The 19,056-nt window shown below is 37.2% G+C and overlaps 2 protein-coding genes across 3 annotated transcripts in view; both read right to left on the bottom strand.

The window, feature by feature from the left end:
* LOC132125489 (hepatocyte growth factor receptor-like) overlaps window positions 1-4,469 on the bottom strand; it is a 54,740-nt gene extending 50,271 nt beyond the window's left edge. For both annotated transcript variants that reach the window (XM_059536916.1, XM_059536915.1), the window contains exons 1-2: window positions 4,163-4,469; window positions 1,081-2,272 (exon numbers count right to left, since the gene is read on the bottom strand). In XM_059536916.1, the coding sequence (XP_059392899.1) occupies window positions 1,081-2,262 (1,182 nt within the window). In that variant the 5' untranslated portion in view covers window positions 2,263-2,272; window positions 4,163-4,469. The remainder of the gene's footprint in view (window positions 1-1,080; window positions 2,273-4,162) is intronic.
* A 6,367-nt stretch (window positions 4,470-10,836) lies between these two features.
* LOC132124600 (caveolin-1-like) lies at window positions 10,837-17,424 on the bottom strand. Its single transcript, XM_059535685.1, has 3 exons — window positions 17,202-17,424; window positions 16,402-16,569; window positions 10,837-11,655 (listed from the first exon to the last, which is right to left on the bottom strand). Exons 1-3 carry the CDS (start codon window positions 17,235-17,237, stop codon window positions 11,314-11,316), a joined length of 546 nt encoding a protein of 181 aa, XP_059391668.1. The 5' UTR covers window positions 17,238-17,424; the 3' UTR covers window positions 10,837-11,313.
* Window positions 17,425-19,056: the final 1,632 nt, after the last annotated feature.

Raw genomic sequence — 19,056 nt, 5'->3', positions numbered from 1 at the left:
GTAAAACTTTTCAAACAAGCCTGATTCACATGAACCTCAAGCAAATCGGGGTTTCCTATCAAAGAAAATTATGCAGCTATCTGCAAATGGATTTACATCTACACCTCAATATAATTACCAAATACACGGATTGTAAATATTAACTGGTTGTTATGCTATAAAATGTTTGAATGAACAAGAAAAACAAGCAATGGAGGGTCATGATAATGAGATTAATTGTGATCTTTATTTGAATCCGAGACTCTGAAGTTTTGACTGAAGTCATTTACATGAACACATTTACCTAATTTCACAGAGCAGAGAGTTCTGACTGAGAGTTCGAATTATTATATCTGTTAAATAAGCATCATAGCTGAACTGCACAGTGTTGTTTTTCATTATGTAGGTTACAGAATCAGCTAACAGAACTCAGAAACTGACAGAAACTTTTCATATGCAAACTAAATTATCATTTAAACTGAATTATATTAATATGATTTAATCTAATATTTTTTAGTTAATTAAGTGCATCATCCAGATTTCTGAAGTGCACTTCTTTATGGAGTTTTCAGTGCACACACCATTTATAAAAAAAATAAAAAATAAAAGGCAAAATAGTGCATAACTACACAATTCAGGATCCACCTTAAAGTTTTACTGATCCCCAGTGTATGTTTGTTCCACAGCTTTGGACAATTTTTCCCATTCACCTACTGTGCGCCACGCTATCCAGCTTTAGTGGTTCTCTGTATACTTTACCTTTACGTTTTCAAATCATGTGTCATGCAGATCTGAGCGATGTTTGACTATGTTGTGTAATGAACTCTGAGAAGTAATAGCCCTGCAATATCGACGGGCCCTCAGGGAGTTGTCAGCAGATCAATTTGTGTAATTTATTGATCAGCATGATTTACCAATTGATCCAACAAATAGTGATGGATAACTAAAAAAGACGAGGAGGGTCAGTGATTTATGATGGCCAGGCAACTGGGCTGACAAAAAGTCAAATTTGTTCTTGGGCAACATTTTGAAAGGGTCAGCAAGTATCCTGTTAGCTAAAACTGACTGGAGAAAATGCATGATTTGGTTGAAACCTTTTACCTGGTTGAAATTTTTCTCCTCTGATCCTGGAAAGTGACTGAGCTTCCTCGTGTATCCTTTCTGCATGAAATCCCTGAAGAAGTTATTGATGTCTGTGATGGAGATAAGACAAACGGCAGAGCTGGCCGTGGGCTCCGGTGAGTCGGGTTTGCTCCGGGCAAAGGCAGCAAACAGCACGTCCTCTCCTTCTTTCAGACCCATCTCCTGCTGAAAGTCATATCCGACTTTTGCCACATGCGCAGCCTGGAGAACATTGAAAACCATCTGAGCCGAGCGCTTCTTTCTTCTTCGCTCGGAGTAAATACACTCAAAGGGCATTTCAACGTAGCGCAAGATCTCAGGATCTGAAGAGCACATGCGTACGATCCTCGTGTGGAAGGAGTTTGAGCTGCCACCTTCTCGTTGGACGGTGAGAAAATACACGTATGGGCCGCTCTGGAAGGAGTAGACGTAGTGCAGCGGGTAGTTTCCACGCAGCCCTGGGGCCAAGTCCATGTACGATTGTTCGGAAAAGAACTCAAAGCCATCTTGAGTCTCTCGCATCTTTCTAACAGAGATAGTGTGGTGGAGACGCGGGATGGTTGAGTCAAGAGGCTCAGAGTTTGCGACGAAGAACCTCACGACCCCGCTGCTCATCACGTTTAGGATCTGAGTGCCCGAAGGTCCTGCCAGGCAGTCTGGGCAACCGTGACTGCTGTCTTTGTTCTTCTTTGAATACATGCAACTAATTTCCGCATCCAGGGGTCCATCCTCTAATAGGTAACGACGGCAGACGCCGTTCCCAACCGAACCACAGCTGAAGAGCTCAAGATCATAGAAAGTCTCCATCAACAGGGCCATATTGGTGTTGTTCTTGCTGAGGGATTTGTTTTTGCAACCACTGCATGGATCTGGTGCTCTGCAGTCATGACCCTCATGGACAGCCCCGGTATTATACTCGTGTATCTTCTTGAGGTCTTTCGACAGAGCGTACAGCTTGTTAACAGCACCTACATACACAGTTCCATTGAATTCCAACAGATTCTGGATGGGTGTGTCAGACACAAAGTGAGGGAGGTCATAGGTCACAGAGAGGTCGAGTTTGGAGCTTTCTATTGGTTCCTCACATTGACTATTCAAGCCCCACCACAGCATCTGAAGGATGATGAGGATGGAAGTTGCTGCAGAATAGTGAAGTCTCATCTTTGTTCTTCTGCAGAGTAAAAAGACAATGTTTATTTAGAATATTAAGCATGTAAAGCTTATTTTTTTTAAATAATGGTATTTTTGGAGTTTATTGAATTTTTAGACATATATATATATATATATATAAAATTTTAAATCTACAAAAATAGGTTGCATAAGTGCTTTATGTTTTGTGTCATAATTCATGACTTCCAATTTTATGACTCACATGGTGAAAATATGGGGCTCTTGGGGATTTTATTTAAATGGCGAAACAAAATTGAGCTGCTGTTATTTACATAAACAAAAAGTAAGATTTCTGAAAGGAATTCAAAAAAATTATTGTACTGTAAATCAATTAGCTTATAATGTTAATCCAGTAAATGTTCATCTTGAAATTTTACTAAATAAATGTTTTCTTACATTCACAACAAAGTTTTTAACGTGAAAAGATATGTACTATGACCTGAAACTGGGCATTTTAGAATTACTTGTGTGCAACAAGTTTTGATTATCATCTTCATCATCAAATTTGCATATAGAATAAGATACTGTAGGATTTATGGACTTAAAGACTTCTGATTCTATACACAGAAGAACCCATTAATAGTACACAAAACACAAAGATACAAATTCTTTATAAACCAAGACGAACTACTCAGAACAAATGGCACTTGTAAATCACAGACAACAATGATATCACTAGTTTCCTTGCATTGTAGAAGCCTCAATAATTCACCACTCACTGTGTATGACAAAGCCATGAATAAAAGAAAGAGGGCAACTCTCCTCTGTCCTCGTGCCTCTGAGTTAGACAGCACTTTTGTGGCGGTGCACCAGAAGAGGCGAATCATCAAAGAGTCAGGCTACACTGAGTGCACTGCGGTGACAAGTCTAACTTTAGACAGCGTTCTCAAGGGAGTGGTTGATAAACTCAATTAAGCCTGGTAGGCTGCGGACGCCGGAGAAGTGATTTATTGTTGGTGTACTTAAACGCTACTGCTCTAGGAGGTCGCTTTTAAGGTTGAGAGGGAGAGAGCGGCAGAGCTAGAGAATATAGGATTCACCCTTACTGTTATCTAAGCAACTGAAGTGCACTGAGCAGCACTATAGGTCACTGCAAACAAAGAGAGACTGAGGAACTGTTGCACTTGCTGTCACTCTCCAGTAGGATTCAGTAATTGCATTTTGCTGTTACCTACATACAGGATCTCCTCTTTAAAACACCTGATAAACTGACTTCCACATGTTCATTATATGCACTTCAAAAGGTAAACACTGAAGTACAACAACAAAAACACTTGGGACATTAAAGGTCCTCACTCATAGTCCTTAAAAAAACATTTTCTTGAATGTCCCTGGAACATGACTCAGATAAAAACAGTGTGATTCACATAATACATTTCCACGTTGTTCTTAAATAAATAACATACATTTACCTTACATTTCACCCTTTGTGACTCTTATGAAATTGAGCATGTAAAATATATTAACATTTACCTCAATTTTAGGGAGTTTTAAGCCAAGTTTTAGTCTCTGCAGACCTTTTTTTCCACATTTTTTTTCAAAGCACTAAAATGGATGTATCCCAAGAAGAAGAAAAACCTTTACAGGTGCTTAGAGATAAACGGGCCTACATTTCCAAACATTATGTTATTAAGCTGAACAAAAACCAAACACAAGCTTTTCTTACCTGAGATTCAAGGAAACCTACATGTTTACAATGACTCGTCAACGGCTAAAAGCACAGCGTCCTCATATTTCCATGAAAACACCTCAACTAACATTCTTAGCAGAAAAAACCCGTATGTTTATAGTTTATAGTGTATATTTTGGTGACATAAAAGGAATAGGAATAATCTAAGCCTAAGTGTTATCATACTCTAAATGCTCAGAAGTAAAACAAACGCTCACTCACCTGTAAAATAAAGACACCTGTCGGAGACAGAAAGGGAAAATAATCACATCTTTTAACGGTTTCGCTGGAGACGCGCGCGCTGTTTCTGGCGGATGCCTGCAGTCTCGAGATGCGACGGGGTGTTTCTGCGCGCTTTCTGCTAAAAAGTTGCTCTCTCTTTCTCCGCAACCCGGTATTCACTGAGTGAGAGAATGTGCAGTCGGGTGACTCACGCTGGAAATGGGTCACATTAGTTTAAAGGGCTTGCTGTTGTACTCTCCGTAAACGCTGCGGGTCGTTACTCCACGGCGCGCGTGCCTTTGGATAGAACGGCTCTCTCAGGTGAGCGCAGAAAGAGCTGTGGCAGTTACGTCACTGGCGGTGGAGGAACGGAGTTCGATGATTGGCTGCTGACATTTTACAATTAATTATTATTGGGGAAGTTCCATAAATATCAAATAAAAGTATTAATATTTGTAAACATTCTAACGTTTTCTTTTTATGTCTATTTACATTTCTCTCTCTCTCTCTCTCTCTCTCTCTCTCTCTCTCTCTCTCCTTTTAATCTTAATGTAGCTCTCTATAAATCTTTAAAGCAATAATAAATATAATAAAATAAATAATCATCAAATAAAATGGCCTCACTTTAATTTTGTATTTTTTAAATGTGGTTTTAAACTATATACCGTAGCATTTTGTTGAAATGTAAGTAAAGGTGAAAACCTCCCAACTTTTTTGTTTTAGTTTATTAACCCTTTTCAGGGGGATAATTTAAAGCATAATCAGTTATATATTTTTAAATATAATATAAATACAATTGTAAAATAAATAATTACAAAATACTTTATTCAAAATCCAACATAAACATAAATTATACTATATTTTGTGATTCAACATTTCATTTATAATGAGAAAAGATTTAATAACATTTACTGAATCTAATATTAATGATAACGTTAAGAAGACAAAGAAGAAAATATTTATTCTTATATTACTTCCGTTCTTCATTTAATTAATTCACCATACACTGCATCTGATGCCAGGATGAATAAATAGTCTATCAATTTCTGGTTGCAACTTTGATTTATAGTGTCATTAATCACCCTAATGACCAAACTGGTTAATTGCTAGTACACATATTGCATTGTGTAGCATTAAATTCATATACATCGACCTTTCATCAGTGACTAAAGTGAGCTCAAAACATCAATAATTACATGCAACGACTCAATACTCCGCATTCAGAGACTTGTATTACGAAGTGTATCTCACAGCATTGGACTGCCTTTCATTATATATCATGGCTATTTATCCGCTGTTTCTAAACTTTATTGTATCGTGAAGTTTGTGGTTGGGCAAATATGCTGCGAATTGTCATGTTGCTTCTCAAAAACAGATGTAAGGAAGTTTACTACTGTGGTCGACTTTACACTAATTACTAAACCCGAAGTGTGAAATTCTGAACCTATGACTTTCTCTTCAGCTATGCAGGATCTTCATCCACCACCTGCCATGGGATGTTAATGTTTTTTTTTAAAAAGGCCACGTGTGCGTGACGCATTAGACAGATATTCTGTGGTTATTGAGTCTTTTTTTAAGTGGAAGATGCATGATATCATGGAAAAAAAACAACAACATATTTTTTTAATTATTTGGCCAAAGTGTCATTTTAACGATAGATTTGTGGTACTGTGATAATATGGTTTTTATTTGTCGCCGTCTTGTGTTTGGGCCACAAAGTTCATAGACAGAATTGTAAAGTGTCCTAACGCCACCTAGTGGTGACCTAGTCCTGATTCTGCTGTTCTGGAGTCATGAACTCATCAATAAAATGTGTGATATGCTGTTTGACACAGAGTGAGTGGAGGGAGGACACCCCAGATAATCTACAAAACTGAGCTGTATAGATATACTACCCACTCTAACTTAGTCTTAGCTTTTATTTATGACCTTAAGGTCAATAAAATCCAGGTTAGTGCTGACCTGGTCATTCTCCTACTGTAAAACCTCATTGACGACTGATCATTTAAACCTGCCACGGTTCATTTGCAAAGGGGCTCTTAACTGTGGTGCACATCAGCAACTGTAATTTAACTATCCTCTTGACATCAATATATGTTGACTAAAGGGATGGATGATTTTATTGCATTTTATGATTTTTAATGCTTTAAGGAAATAGACAGATGATTTTTCGGTAACACTGTAGATCCGAATGTAAAGAAAATAAAAACAAAATAAGACACAGTTTCTCTTGCAAAAAGCAACCTGGATTTATATTCCTCCACCCTGGGCTGTCTAAAAACTATCATATATTGCAAATTGGATTTGACAGTGTTATGCCAGGAAAGTTTTAAAAGGGTAAATACAAAGCTGTGTTTTAAAACTTTACTTTTAGAGATACATTCAAACCAGTTTACAGCACTTAAGTTGATTAGTTCACCCAGCTGGCATTGTTTTCCTCCGGGTCATGTGACCACTCATAACTCCATTTCAGATTCATTTCATAATCATAATAATATAGATTTTACAACCTGGTCCGTGATAGACAGCATAACAGGCTTTGTGATGTATTCAAATCAAATAATCTATTTTTTTTATTTAGTCGAATGCAATGAAGTTTTAGGTCCCTTGTGAAAAAGTACAAAAGTACACTTATATATTGTGTCTGTGCTGTTTTTATTTTTATTTTTCCTTCATTCACTCAGCATATTGGTCTTTTATCCCAGGAGGCACACGTCCTGCTTTCTTTATATTTTTTACAAACAGTGTTAGTCACTAAAATCACTCCTTTGTTCATTCAGTAGGTTATTGTCCTGAAAACCTTTGCAAAACAAACCAATTTTACCCCCAGATTCAATAAACACAGTTATCTCAAAAAGACAGCACAGACAAATACATTTATGTCCTTTAAAACAATTGAAATTTGAACAAGAATGTAGGCTATTTCCCTGATTACAGTTTTCCATGCAGCTGAATATATAGTGAGACAAGAGGTACACGGTTTTTTTAGTGTTTGTCTCTACAGTGACGATGATTCAGCTGTGCTGCCCGTGGAAATGAACACCTGGTTCTGGTGGATGGCTCCTCAGAAAGTTCCGTTCTGTCACTTCTGTTCAAACAGCTGGGATTTGAGTGAACTTGACTGGGTTTGTGCTTTCAGAGTTGAGATATCTATCAGCAGAAAAAGGTGCAGGCCTGTGACTCAGTGCAATGTTTTGTGTTTATTCAACACTGAAGGTATTCTGACGACAGTGTGATGCCCATGGGGCTATAGAGGAAATTGAACAATCTCCTAAACTATAAATCTTCTGTGTTGTTCACTAACCTATGTTTTTCTGGGTGCAATAGGCCTATAGTGATGTCAAAGTACATAGCAGCTTTTATTGAATGACATATAAAACGCACTTAATTGAACACTGAATCAACTTAATATGACTCCCTGCTTCAAATGGATGCAATGCCCTGTTGAAAAAAACAGCATATACTGGTTTGGTATGTTTTGATGCTGGTTTGAGCTGGTTTAAGCTAGTTGTTTGCTGGTTTATGCTGGTCCGTTGCTAAAATGCTGGTCCTTAGCTGGTCATGTGCAGGTCTTAAGATGGCCGGACCAGTTTAGGACCAGCACATGACTAGCTAAGGACCAGCAAAAACCAGCTAAGGGCCTGCTCAAACCAGCATCCCAGTATTAAAACATACATAACCAGCATATGCTGATTTTTTTCAACAGGGTGAATAACTGAAAAGACATAATGGTTGCTATTGTTTTTATTAAGCATACCAACAGGTGTTGGAACAACTATACAGTCCTACTCTAAAGCTTTGCATAGTGACAGTTTGCTTTTTTAACATCTAAACATTTACTGGACAAATAGCCCTACTTAAGGCCCTAGGCTACAGAGTTTGTTTAAGCTACATAGCCTCAATTTCAAAATGTAACATGATCATTGCAATCGATTCACTTCCGGTCATGTCCGAGCAGTCCAAGAGTCGATTCCGAGAGAAGCTGCTTATGGTGTTCTCTAAAAAAAAAAAAAAAAGATTAAAATAAATAAAGAAATAAATAAATTTTAATAATAATAAAAGTGCCCGCAGGGGGTGCTAGTATTCCTTTGAAGCATTATACAGATTTAAATACAGGCAATCTTCCTAGTAACAAATGTAGGTATCCTGCAAGGCTTTCCCATTATTTAAGTGACAATGAAAGGAAATATGTTCAGTTGATGTTTTTGACGTACTTATTGTGCTTATGATATATATGAAGACATAGGCCAGAGTTATTAAAGTCAACTAAATCTAAATCCATTAAAAACACTTATTTTGTTTGGTCTAGTTTCCAAGGCAGTATTTTTCATCTACATTTAGTTTAACTTGATGTAATGCACACACACACACACACACACACACATACATACTCGCACACACAAAACTAGTAACAATGTCAAAATTAAACAACAAATTTACTAAAATCGAAACAAAAAAATAAAATGAAAACTGAAAATCTTAAAATAAAAAAGGAAATATGAAACTATAATAGTATCTCAACGAAACTAAAATATAACATTTATGTGGCTACTTAAATTAATAAAATAATAATTTAAAAAAATGATTAGAGGATTGATGAGCCGCTGAAATGTATAGCAAAAGAAAAATAAATGTTTTGATGTTCAATACACAGTCCAACTACTCACTATAGGAGAATGAAATAACATTGTGATTCATTTCTCTCCACTTTATTTCAGTTACCATGAGCTTATTTCTTGCTGCTCTTTTAATACTGCATTATTAATTGCTGTGGGTTCAAGGACTGAGCCTTTTTTGTACACAAATAAAGTCTTAAAATGACCACACAGAGGTTAAAGCAGCCCAAAAGGGCTTTAAACAATGCCCTAAAAGCCATTTAATCAAATACTTTTTTATTACCAGAAAGCAAAGACTGTTTCTGAGCCTCTATCACAAATAAAGATGTTGAACAAACCAGACAAATAAAATCAACTTGATTTATATGAAATTTTCTTTAATGTGCACAGCATTATGTGAATTTACAGTAAAAGCAAGGAAAGAGAAATTGAGTTTTCATATAAAAATATGAATTAAAATACGATCTCATCTACAGAGGCAGACTCTTTGAAGAAAACGCGTCACAATAGATACTAAGACAGAAGGTAGACAAAGAGGTGACCGAATCAAAGCAGGTAGAAAAAAGGTGAGAGAAGTGAGCTTAATATCAGTACAAAATACTATAAACCCCACACAAGCAGCAGCCTCTGATGCTGGAAATGTTAGTTTGTTGCCAGTGTGTGTGTGTGTGTATGTGTGTCTGACAGTGAATAAACAGAAAAGCAGACAGTTTTGTTTATGGGAAAACCAAATGATTTCACTTCGTCCTGCAGAAACATTTAAAAAAAAAATGCAAAAAAAAGTTCTTCATCTTCAAAGACTGCAAATAAAGTTTACATATATGTTAAGGCTGTGATAACTTGCTTAAAAAGTTCAGTCTTCACGACCTGCTGGAAGACCTCACTAGGTTGTTGTCCTATAGTTGCTAGCTTCATGTGACGTCTCTCTGGAAGTTGTAAAGACATTTTCTGCCACTCAAAAAGCTGTTGCCATGATGGCCGCTTCGAAGCATTACATGTCAGAGCCAGGAACAGTCTCTTTGTTAGTATATGCTGAGTTGGCAAAGGGTTCAGTGAGGGCACCTCTTTTGCCCCGTGTTTGGGCCGTCCACTATATTCAGTGGCAACATGCAGTGTGACGGGCAGTCTTGACATCAGCAGGGCCACACCTACTTTTTTAAACTCTAAAATTTGTTCAGTTTCCCCCGAGCCCGATCCCATAAACAAACATAAAACTTTTGGATTACATAAACCCCAGTGATGATGACACCAAAGGGTGATAGTACCCAAATGAAAGGACGAACTAAGCAAAACTATAAGAATCTACTACAGTAAATATTGTTTACAAACCACAATGGAACTATTTTGGAACAGTTGGACATGTCAAAGATTGAAAGGGGACAAAAACAAACAAAACAATTCACAGCCTTGTCCCAGCAGGCAAATAGTTCACGCCAAAATGAAAATTCATACATTGTTTACTCAACCTCATATCTTTCCAAATGACTTTTCTGTTGAATACCAAGTAGACATTTTGAGAAATATTTAATGTTAAATGTGTGGTTACATTTACTGTTGAAATCCAGTTATTTCAATAGGATATATAAAGATTTCTCCCCCGATACTGTTTTCGCAATAAATTCAAGTTGGTCACGCAGATTTGCTGCATTGATCAACAGAAAGCTTCGTGGGTTCATACATCGCAACACATCCATGCTTTTTGCGCACAAAGCTTTTCAGAATTTATTTTATTTTATACTTTTACATTTTTGTTTTAAAATGTATATTTTATATTTATATTTTTATATATCCTAAAGGAATAGTTCACCCAAAAATGTACATTTTGTCATCATTTCCTTACCCTCATGTCATTCTAAACCTGTGTAAATTGGATTTATTATGGAAGTCAATGGGGACGATCAACTGTTTGATAACCAGAAAGAAAGAAACTCATACAGAATTGGAATGATATGAGGGTGAGTAAATGATGCGTGAACTATCCCTTTAATTATACCGACTACTGTCAAACTCCAAAAAGGACAAAAACACCAAAAAAGCACCATTAAAGTACCATAAAAGTGGTAAATATGACTCATCCTTTATATTTCATATCACATGACTACAGTAGACTTGTGCACAAGTCACATGGATCACTTTTACGGTGGTTTCAGAGCGATGATCATGGAATGACACGAGAGCAAGTAAATAACAGAATGTACATTTTTGCATTAACTTCTTTAAAAGTCAGGCTTAAACGGTATTCCAACGGAGATAAATGCTAACAAATGACAAAAAATGAGCATCTTTGACACACATCCCCTATACCCCAAGGACTCCAAAGCTGAGAGAAGACTAAGCTCATGGACAGAACAGAGACGGAGAGGAGAGTCTTATCTAAGGGCCACCTAAATACAGTGCAACCCTCCATCTCTGTTCACTTTTTCTTTGCCCTGTTTTTTTAGAGAGGTTACATTTGTTTTATCTTCCTGCATCAGACATTGGTTTCCATTCCCCCACCCCACCCCATCCCTCTGGCTCTTTTCCTTCTCCCAGTCCCTACACCACCTTGGTGGAGGTGACCCGGATGCTGCTGAAGCACTTTCCCATGGCCTCGAAGAGCGGGTCGCAGAAGGTGTGCACACAGATGGAGTAGACTCGACTGACACAGTGGATCTCGATTAGGTAGCTCTTCACGCAAGGCACCACCGCCCAGATGTGGATGAAGGAGAGGATGGCGAAGAAGATGCCCCACACCAGGGCGAGCGGGATGCCCACCAGGGCCGTCAGCAGCCTGTAGCACCAGTATTTGGTTACTGTGAAGGTGGTGAAGCTCGCTTTCCACACGCCGTCAAAGCTGTAGGTGCCGGGAGGCTCGGCGATCACATCCTCAAAGTCCACCTGGAGATGAAAAGGATATCTGCATTATATCATTTTGTATCGGTTTTGTACAAATTTGTACTGGTATAATCAAAATAAAACAATTTCTCGAATTAACCCATATTTTACAATATCGTGATCAAAACTTTTTCTGAACATCCTTAATCTACTGCATGTCTTCTGCTTCCTGCTGGATTATCCATAAGGTGTAGGTAGTAAAAAGACTTTTAATAGTGTTTTGAAAAATTATATTTTATTAATAATTTTCTATTTTATTGTTTATAACAATATTATGTTTATCTACCCATCTATCCATCTATAATTTCTAAAAACCTAAATACATTCAAATATATATGTATAACAATAATAATATTATATTATAAAAAGGTCATATAACTAAAGACATAAAACTTATATTTATAATATTTGCAGTTTATATTTTAAATTATATTGCACTTATAATTTTCTATATTATCTTTGTCTTTTTATATCTTATATATAATCAGTCTATCTATCTATCTATCTATCTATCTATCTATCTATCTATCTATCTCTCTGTCTGTCTGTCTAAATATTTAGATACATTCAAAAATATCAAATTAAACATACAGATAGATAGAAAGTATAAAATAATACATTTTAGTCCTTACTATAATGCATTTCATAACGTGTAATGCCAACCACAATAAAATAAAAATAAAATTAAAATATTGAAATATAAATTTACTAAGATATATTAAAAATATATGTATTTATGCATGATTTTATATAATCCTTCTTTCTCCAAGTGGTACAGCATTGCGCTAGCAGCACAATGTTGTAGGTTCTATTCCCAGGGAACTCATGTTAGATAAAAAACTGTTAGCCTGGATGCACTGTAAGTCGCTTTGGATAAAAGTGTCGGCTAAATTCGTCCTATGAGGGGTCATGGGCCCATTCATTTAATTAAATTATTAATACTTTTATTTAATAATTCATTATATTCATTATTATTATTATTTTTATTTTTATTTTTTTGTTATCAATATATTAACCTGGAGTATTTCTGCATGTTCTCATCTATATCAAGCAGACTGACATTAAGAAAAGCAGCATGACTCTTCGTCCTCCTCTCCAGCCGTCTCCACATTCCTCACAGACAGCATCTTTACATTGTCCAGTAGCTTCAGTCAGATCGGTATCACCCATGCTCTAAACCTCCCGTATCAACCGCAGACCGGATCACCAAACACTAACATTTACAACAGACGTGTATATATAAATCTCATTTAATAAGCCCTGCAAAGCTTGGTTTAGATGTCCTTAGAGCTGGCAAACGTCACACCATCACAGTACAGCAGTACAGTAGTACACTTGCTTTTCAGTGCAGATGTGTTTGTTTCAGTTGATTATACAGGGAAAAATACCCTGTCCTTCACAGTCACACGTCAAAGTCAAGATAGGGCTAATATTTATTTAACAACCCCTTTTTGCGCGAGCTAGTCAACAAAACATAGCTGAATTTCTACTAAAAGAAAAACAGCATGTTCATAGTCACTCAGTATGTTTTTTTTTCCATTCTTAAAAGACCAGTTTAGATTTTTATGCATAGTCTTGTTGTTCACTAGGAAAAAATGCTGGTTAACCAGCACAGTCTAATAAAGCTTGTTGACCAATAAAGGCTTGCGGGTTCAGTTAGTTAAGAAGTCATGTCTGTACGAAAAGTGTTTTAGAGTAAATTGAAGTTCCTGTGAGAGTAAAATGATAAATTAGTACTTGTCCAAAGGCTTGAAGCCATCATGGATCAAGCTGGCAAAGAAACACTAAATTATACAGTTTTACATAAGCCCGTCCTCCACGTTCATTTATCTACAGTAAATCCCAATTGGCCGAACACATAGTTTCCATTAGATGAATATTACAACCATGACTTTCAACACAGTTCAAATGAACAGTTCTTGAGCTGACTGCACAGTGTTGTTTGATAACACCCTCACTGTACTGACAGAAGAATCAACTTGCATTCCTCAGACTTGGGGGTTTGTGATTATATGACCCTGTCATGATTCTGCCTTGTCTCTGATTTTTCTCTAGTCTTGTGGCAGGATCATGACAGGCCCATGTTTTATGTGCAAGCACATGGCCATTTGTTTGGGCCATGTGCTTGCGTTGTCTCGTTCCCTTGCCCCGCCCCCCTTGTTACCCTAGTTTTGTCTTCATTGATTTACCTGTTCCACCTGTTGTGTTCATTAGTAGCCTCCCTTTATAACCTCGTGTGTTTCTCTGTCTCTTTGTCGGTTCATTGTTTAAATATTGTCACGTTGTTTAAAGGTTGTCTACTGTTGCTACCAGTTGTGAAAAAACAGGAAAACAAAACCCACGAGGGGGCAAAACAAGGGCTAGACAGACGAAGGAAGACAAAACTAGACTAACACTGCACTTAACTAGACTATGACTAAAACACGATCAAACAATTACTTAGACAAGACTTGACAAAATCACAACTGGTAGCAACAGTAGACAACCTTTAAACAACGTGACAATATTTAAACAATGAACCGACAAAGAGACAGAGAAACACACGAGGTTATAAAGGGAGGCTACTAATGAACACAACAGGTGGAACAGGTAAATCAATGAAGACAAAACTAGGGTAACAAGGGGGGCGGGGCAAGGGAACGAGACAACGCAAGCACATGGCCAGATCCTGCCACAAGACTAGAGAAAAATCAGAGACAAGGCAGAATCATGACAGACCCGTCCACATAGTTCATAAATCACCGGTGTGCAGTGCAAAGTTTATGAAGGAGTACAAGTGCCACTTAAAAATGAAATCAATGTCAATTTAGTCATCTAAAAATAACTATATAAATCACTTTACAAACTGACAGAGATAGCAGATACATTTAAAACTGTTTATTTAATAATGTCTAAAAATGCAATAGAACAAAGCAAAACATATGTAACCACATCAAAAAAAAAATTATATATATAAACTGACATATAAATTGTCATATTTAAAAATTAAAAATAAAATGAAAAACATTGTTTATTTTTTTTCTCAATCCTCGATCACTGTGGCAACAGTCTGTGACTCATTTCAAGTCACAAATTCATATGCAGTGACTACAAAAACACACCAAAGCCTTATGTATTCGCTCTGAAAAGTTTTCCACTATTGGTCATTCAGAAATTATAGCAGCTGTGCAAAACCGAAATACTAAAAGTATAATGTCACCCATTTGGGCTGTCTACGTGGAGGTCATCTCGTCACCCGTCCCTAAACTGTGCTCTGGCCGTGGAATCCTGCTCCAGCGTGCTATTAAAAGAATGCACTTTTATTAGAGGAAAATATTCTGTTCCAAGGGAAAGCTATACATGTGTTTCTGCACACAAGGGCCTTTGATGTGGATGACTGTGGGAGTGCGTTTGGACCACGAGTGCATCATAATCCAAAGGAACGCCCCATGTGTGTATGTGTGTATGTGTGTGTGTGTGTGTATGGAGAATTTGTGAAAATGGAGATGGGAATTCCCTGCTACACTCTCCTACGCAAGACCACTGCGAACGCTCAACCCCTTTTATGGACAAAATAAAAGGACTGTGTGCACCAAACGAGTTTGGCTTGTGACATCACTCCTTAGCAAACAGCAAATTATTTTTTTATAGCTTTCAGAGTTCTCTGGATTCAATTTTCAGTCAAATCTTAGTAAGCCTTCAGTTGCATGTGTCCTCGGGGATGTGACTCAGTGTCATGTTGAGGAGGGAGGGAGAAAGCCGCGGAATAAAAGGGATGGGAAAAGGGTGGAGATGGATGCAAGGGGATCGTTTTTAAAAGCTGAGTGTATTTCTATATCATCAGGTGACTTTTGACTTGTCTTTCTGAGAAAGTTGCTATGCAAGTCATCGCCCCGCGCCTAGGAAAGTTTTCTTGAAGAATGTTAGGTGTGCAGCCTTTGCTCAAAAACAGGAAACTCTAAATATTTCCTCTATAAAAAAGGCCTTACTTTGACAGCTCTTCAATGGGAGTTACCAACGCAACACATCCTTCAAAATGAATGCATGTAGGATTTCACAAACTCGTGCCACAGTTCCAGCATTTCACATAGTGAAGACAGCTGCTCCAGTGATAATTGCTTCCACCGTGTTGGGAAATCCAGCTAGTTTAGCTGGTCTAAGACGGTTGACCAGCTACCCTGCTCTAAAAAAAAGTTTGACCAGCTGGTTTAAGATAGTCTATGATGTTGTACCAGCTAAAGTAGCAATACCAGCACTCCAGAATCCAATGATAGGAACCAGGTGAGAGCAGAATCAAGTATGTTTAAAGAATGGATTACAATTCAAAAGAACTTGAAACCACCATTGTATCAGTTTTCAAAGACAGCTGCTGCTTGCAGTAATTGTTTCCAGTGCCACCGTCACAAACTGACCACTGACTCACCACTTTATGAAGCCAAACTTTCTGTTGAGCTATAATGAGAAACTATTAAGATTTTTTTAGCAGTGTGCACAAAATGTAATGTTCTCCGAAAATTGAATAATTATAATATTTATATAATAATGCAAACAGTTTGTACTTTTAATAAATTACATTTTGTAATTTGTATAAAATATCATATTTACTAAAACAAAAAGTCGCATGCACTTGTTTAATATTACGCTATACTATTGCGTGTGTTTATCTATACATGAATCAATTTCTAAGTCTTTTATTATTATTATTATTAAAGTGACTTTCCATGGGAACAAAGGTTGCATAAAGCAGAAAAAGTGCGTGGAATGACTTACCTTCACCACATCGTCATTTAAATGCTTAGGGTCACGGTTGACCAGGTCAATCTCCTTGGTGTGGACATCCTGAAGTGTCTTTTCGTTGATGCTGTCGTTATCCATTTCTTTATTTTTAGGTTTGTATATGTTTCCCTGTTTCCTGATGAACGGTGAGTGAGCGTAGTCCTGCGGTTCCAAAGAAAACAGAAAATGAAGTTCATGAGCGTGGAAGGGAGACTGGGGAGCAACTCAGCACTGCCCTGGCATGAGATGGTTATAAGCGGATAGAAATGAAGCACCACACCCCTCTGCAACACAGCGGCGCGACCCGCCTCACGGGGGCGCCAGTTTACACTGTTCGCGTGCTTTTCTATTATAAAAGAAAATAATCTCGCAATTAAAAATATTTACCTGTTGGAATGTGTTTAAAATATGTTAGTTATTCTTAACTAAAAAAAAAAAAGTTTCTTAACAAGTAAATGCATTGCACTTCGTCAATATTATATTGGATTAGTCATTTTTATTAATAGCTAATATTGTGCGAAATTGTGCATAAAGTGAACAGTGGAGGTATACGTGCGGCTTGCCGTACAAATACGTGCCAGAAAAAGATAAGACCTCAAATTAGCCAACATGCACGAAAAGACGCCAGTTGTAGGGCAAGTGCCAACACCGCCTTCATGTGTAGATAATCCCCTAAAAGTGTTTGAGTAACAAGTAGCTAATTCAGCTAAAGGTTTATTTCAGAAATGAAACAATAAAGCCTGAACTGACATAAAAATACAAGATTTCTGAGGTAAAATGGGTGTCATTCTCACCTCTTCAGGTGCCCCGTCCTTGTATCCGCTAGTCATGCTGTCCCGTGCCTGAAGTGCGCTCAGATGAGTGTGTGGAAACAAGACAATCAGTAGAGAGGAAGCAGTGTGAGAGGCGTGGGGATATTGCTTACAGTGGGGAGTCCTTTCCCTTAAAACAGCCCTCTTTTCTGCATACTAAAGTCCAATAAAGCTTTTATCTACTGAGTCGTGTTTTATCTCTCCTGGAGTCTCTCTTGGCATGAAGTGGGAGTTCCTCTCAGTCACCGAGGACTAGTTGTGTGTTCAATGAATGAGACTGAAACCCTCCATTATCCTGCCTCTCATAGAGCTACGCAGTATTAGTAGTTGGATATTTTGACGTGATTTTTCCCAAATGGGAGGCATATTTGGCCACTGCACCAACTTCTTTTGAACGAATCCCATGTACACTACCAGAAACATCTCCTCGTTTTTCATTAGCTCTATTTTACACTGTAATGTTAGGACTGTAGTAATGGTAAGTCATCACAATTATAAAGCAACAACGTGGAGGAGTGGGGCTAAATGAGGATTGTGTAATGACCAAAATTAAATGTTAAACAAATTATACCTAGACCTATAATTTTGCTAAATAACACCCTATCTTACATCGGTGCATCTTGAGATAATTTTCAAAATAGTATTAAGTGTGCTGAATACTTATTGGCTACTTTTCACAGTCCAACTTAACAAAGAAAAGTTTTGGTTCTGTATGGAAATTCATACTGACTTGGTGTATAAACCTGAAATGTGACTGTTCTAAGGTTAGTTTGCATACTGAAATGTACCTCAAGGCAAGACTAGTTTGGAATGTTTTCAGCAACAATAACATTGTGCAATCTGGTTTTTCTCAATTTGTCCAACTTTACTATCATCTACTTTACTTATCTTTTTAGTGTGCAATTACTGTACTTAACAAGTATTTGTGTATCTATGTCATGTCCTGGCAAACTGGCATGTTTGCCAGATGTTACTGCTATGCAAAATATGTAAAAAAAACTACAACAGTGGTAAGGCTACTCTCACTGTAGCTCAGGTAAAAAGCAACACTTTTTTTAGTAAACTTATTCTACAAAGTCAAAATGCATAATGAAACATTTAATTAAATCTAGCTTTTAAGAGCTCAATAGAACACTTAGATCCTTCTAGAAAAACATACATTTTATGCAGGTACACTGTTATCCTCGGGCATATCTGCTGCACTGAACATCTCACCCGGAGGACTTTTCTCATTGCACAAGACATTAAATCTTGTCAGGTTAACATTCCAAGTGCCACACACTGATCTCCATGGTATGGACTCTCAGCAAAGAAAACAATCCATCCTTTAACTTCCAAAAATAATTTTATTTGCTGAACTGAGAGACATTTAGTGCTGTCTTTCATAAGCTGAGCTGTGTTCAGCATGTTTGCTACATGACATCATTCAACAGGGGTGAGGAAACGGCACCTGAGCCTCTAATGTTCCATTGCACAGTCAAATATTCCATTTATTCTGCGGAGCCACTCAAAGCACAATCAATGGCTTTGCAAGTCAAACTAATCGCCATTTGGGTGCTTTTTTATCGTTATATAAAGAAGTCATTATTACAGAAGAAAATGTGTTATATTAGTATAGAAATGCTCTTTAAAATAGGAATGCACCTAACAACCATAAATAGTTTATACACAGTTATCAAATCATTTAATTTACTCTTCTTGCTAAATCATCTCCAAACAATATAAATATTAGCTCAGAAATCGCACAACACTACAGCCCTATTGGAAGTAGTTGCATCATTATTTCCTTACAAGCACATCATACGCTTATTGCAGTGTTACATATCATGTAGTAACA

This window comes from Carassius carassius, chromosome 43 (genome assembly GCF_963082965.1).
Source record: "Carassius carassius chromosome 43, fCarCar2.1, whole genome shotgun sequence".
NCBI classification, from domain to species: Eukaryota; Metazoa; Chordata; class Actinopteri; order Cypriniformes; family Cyprinidae; genus Carassius; species Carassius carassius.
The sequence above is the reverse complement of the archived record's forward strand: the minus strand, read 5'-3'. Positions and strand labels throughout refer to the sequence as shown.

Excerpts from the sequence above, each read along its gene's own strand:
- LOC132124600 (XM_059535685.1), bottom strand. The coding sequence starts at position 17,237 with ATGACTAGCGGATACAAGGACGGGGCACCTGAAGAG. Across the intron at positions 16,570-17,201 it reads AGGACGGGGCACCTGAAGAG|GACTACGCTCACTCACCGTT; the intron begins GTGAGAATGACA and ends TTGGAACCGCAG. Across the intron at positions 11,656-16,401 it reads TAAATGACGATGTGGTGAAG|GTGGACTTTGAGGATGTGAT; the intron begins GTAAGTCATTCC and ends TTTCATCTCCAG.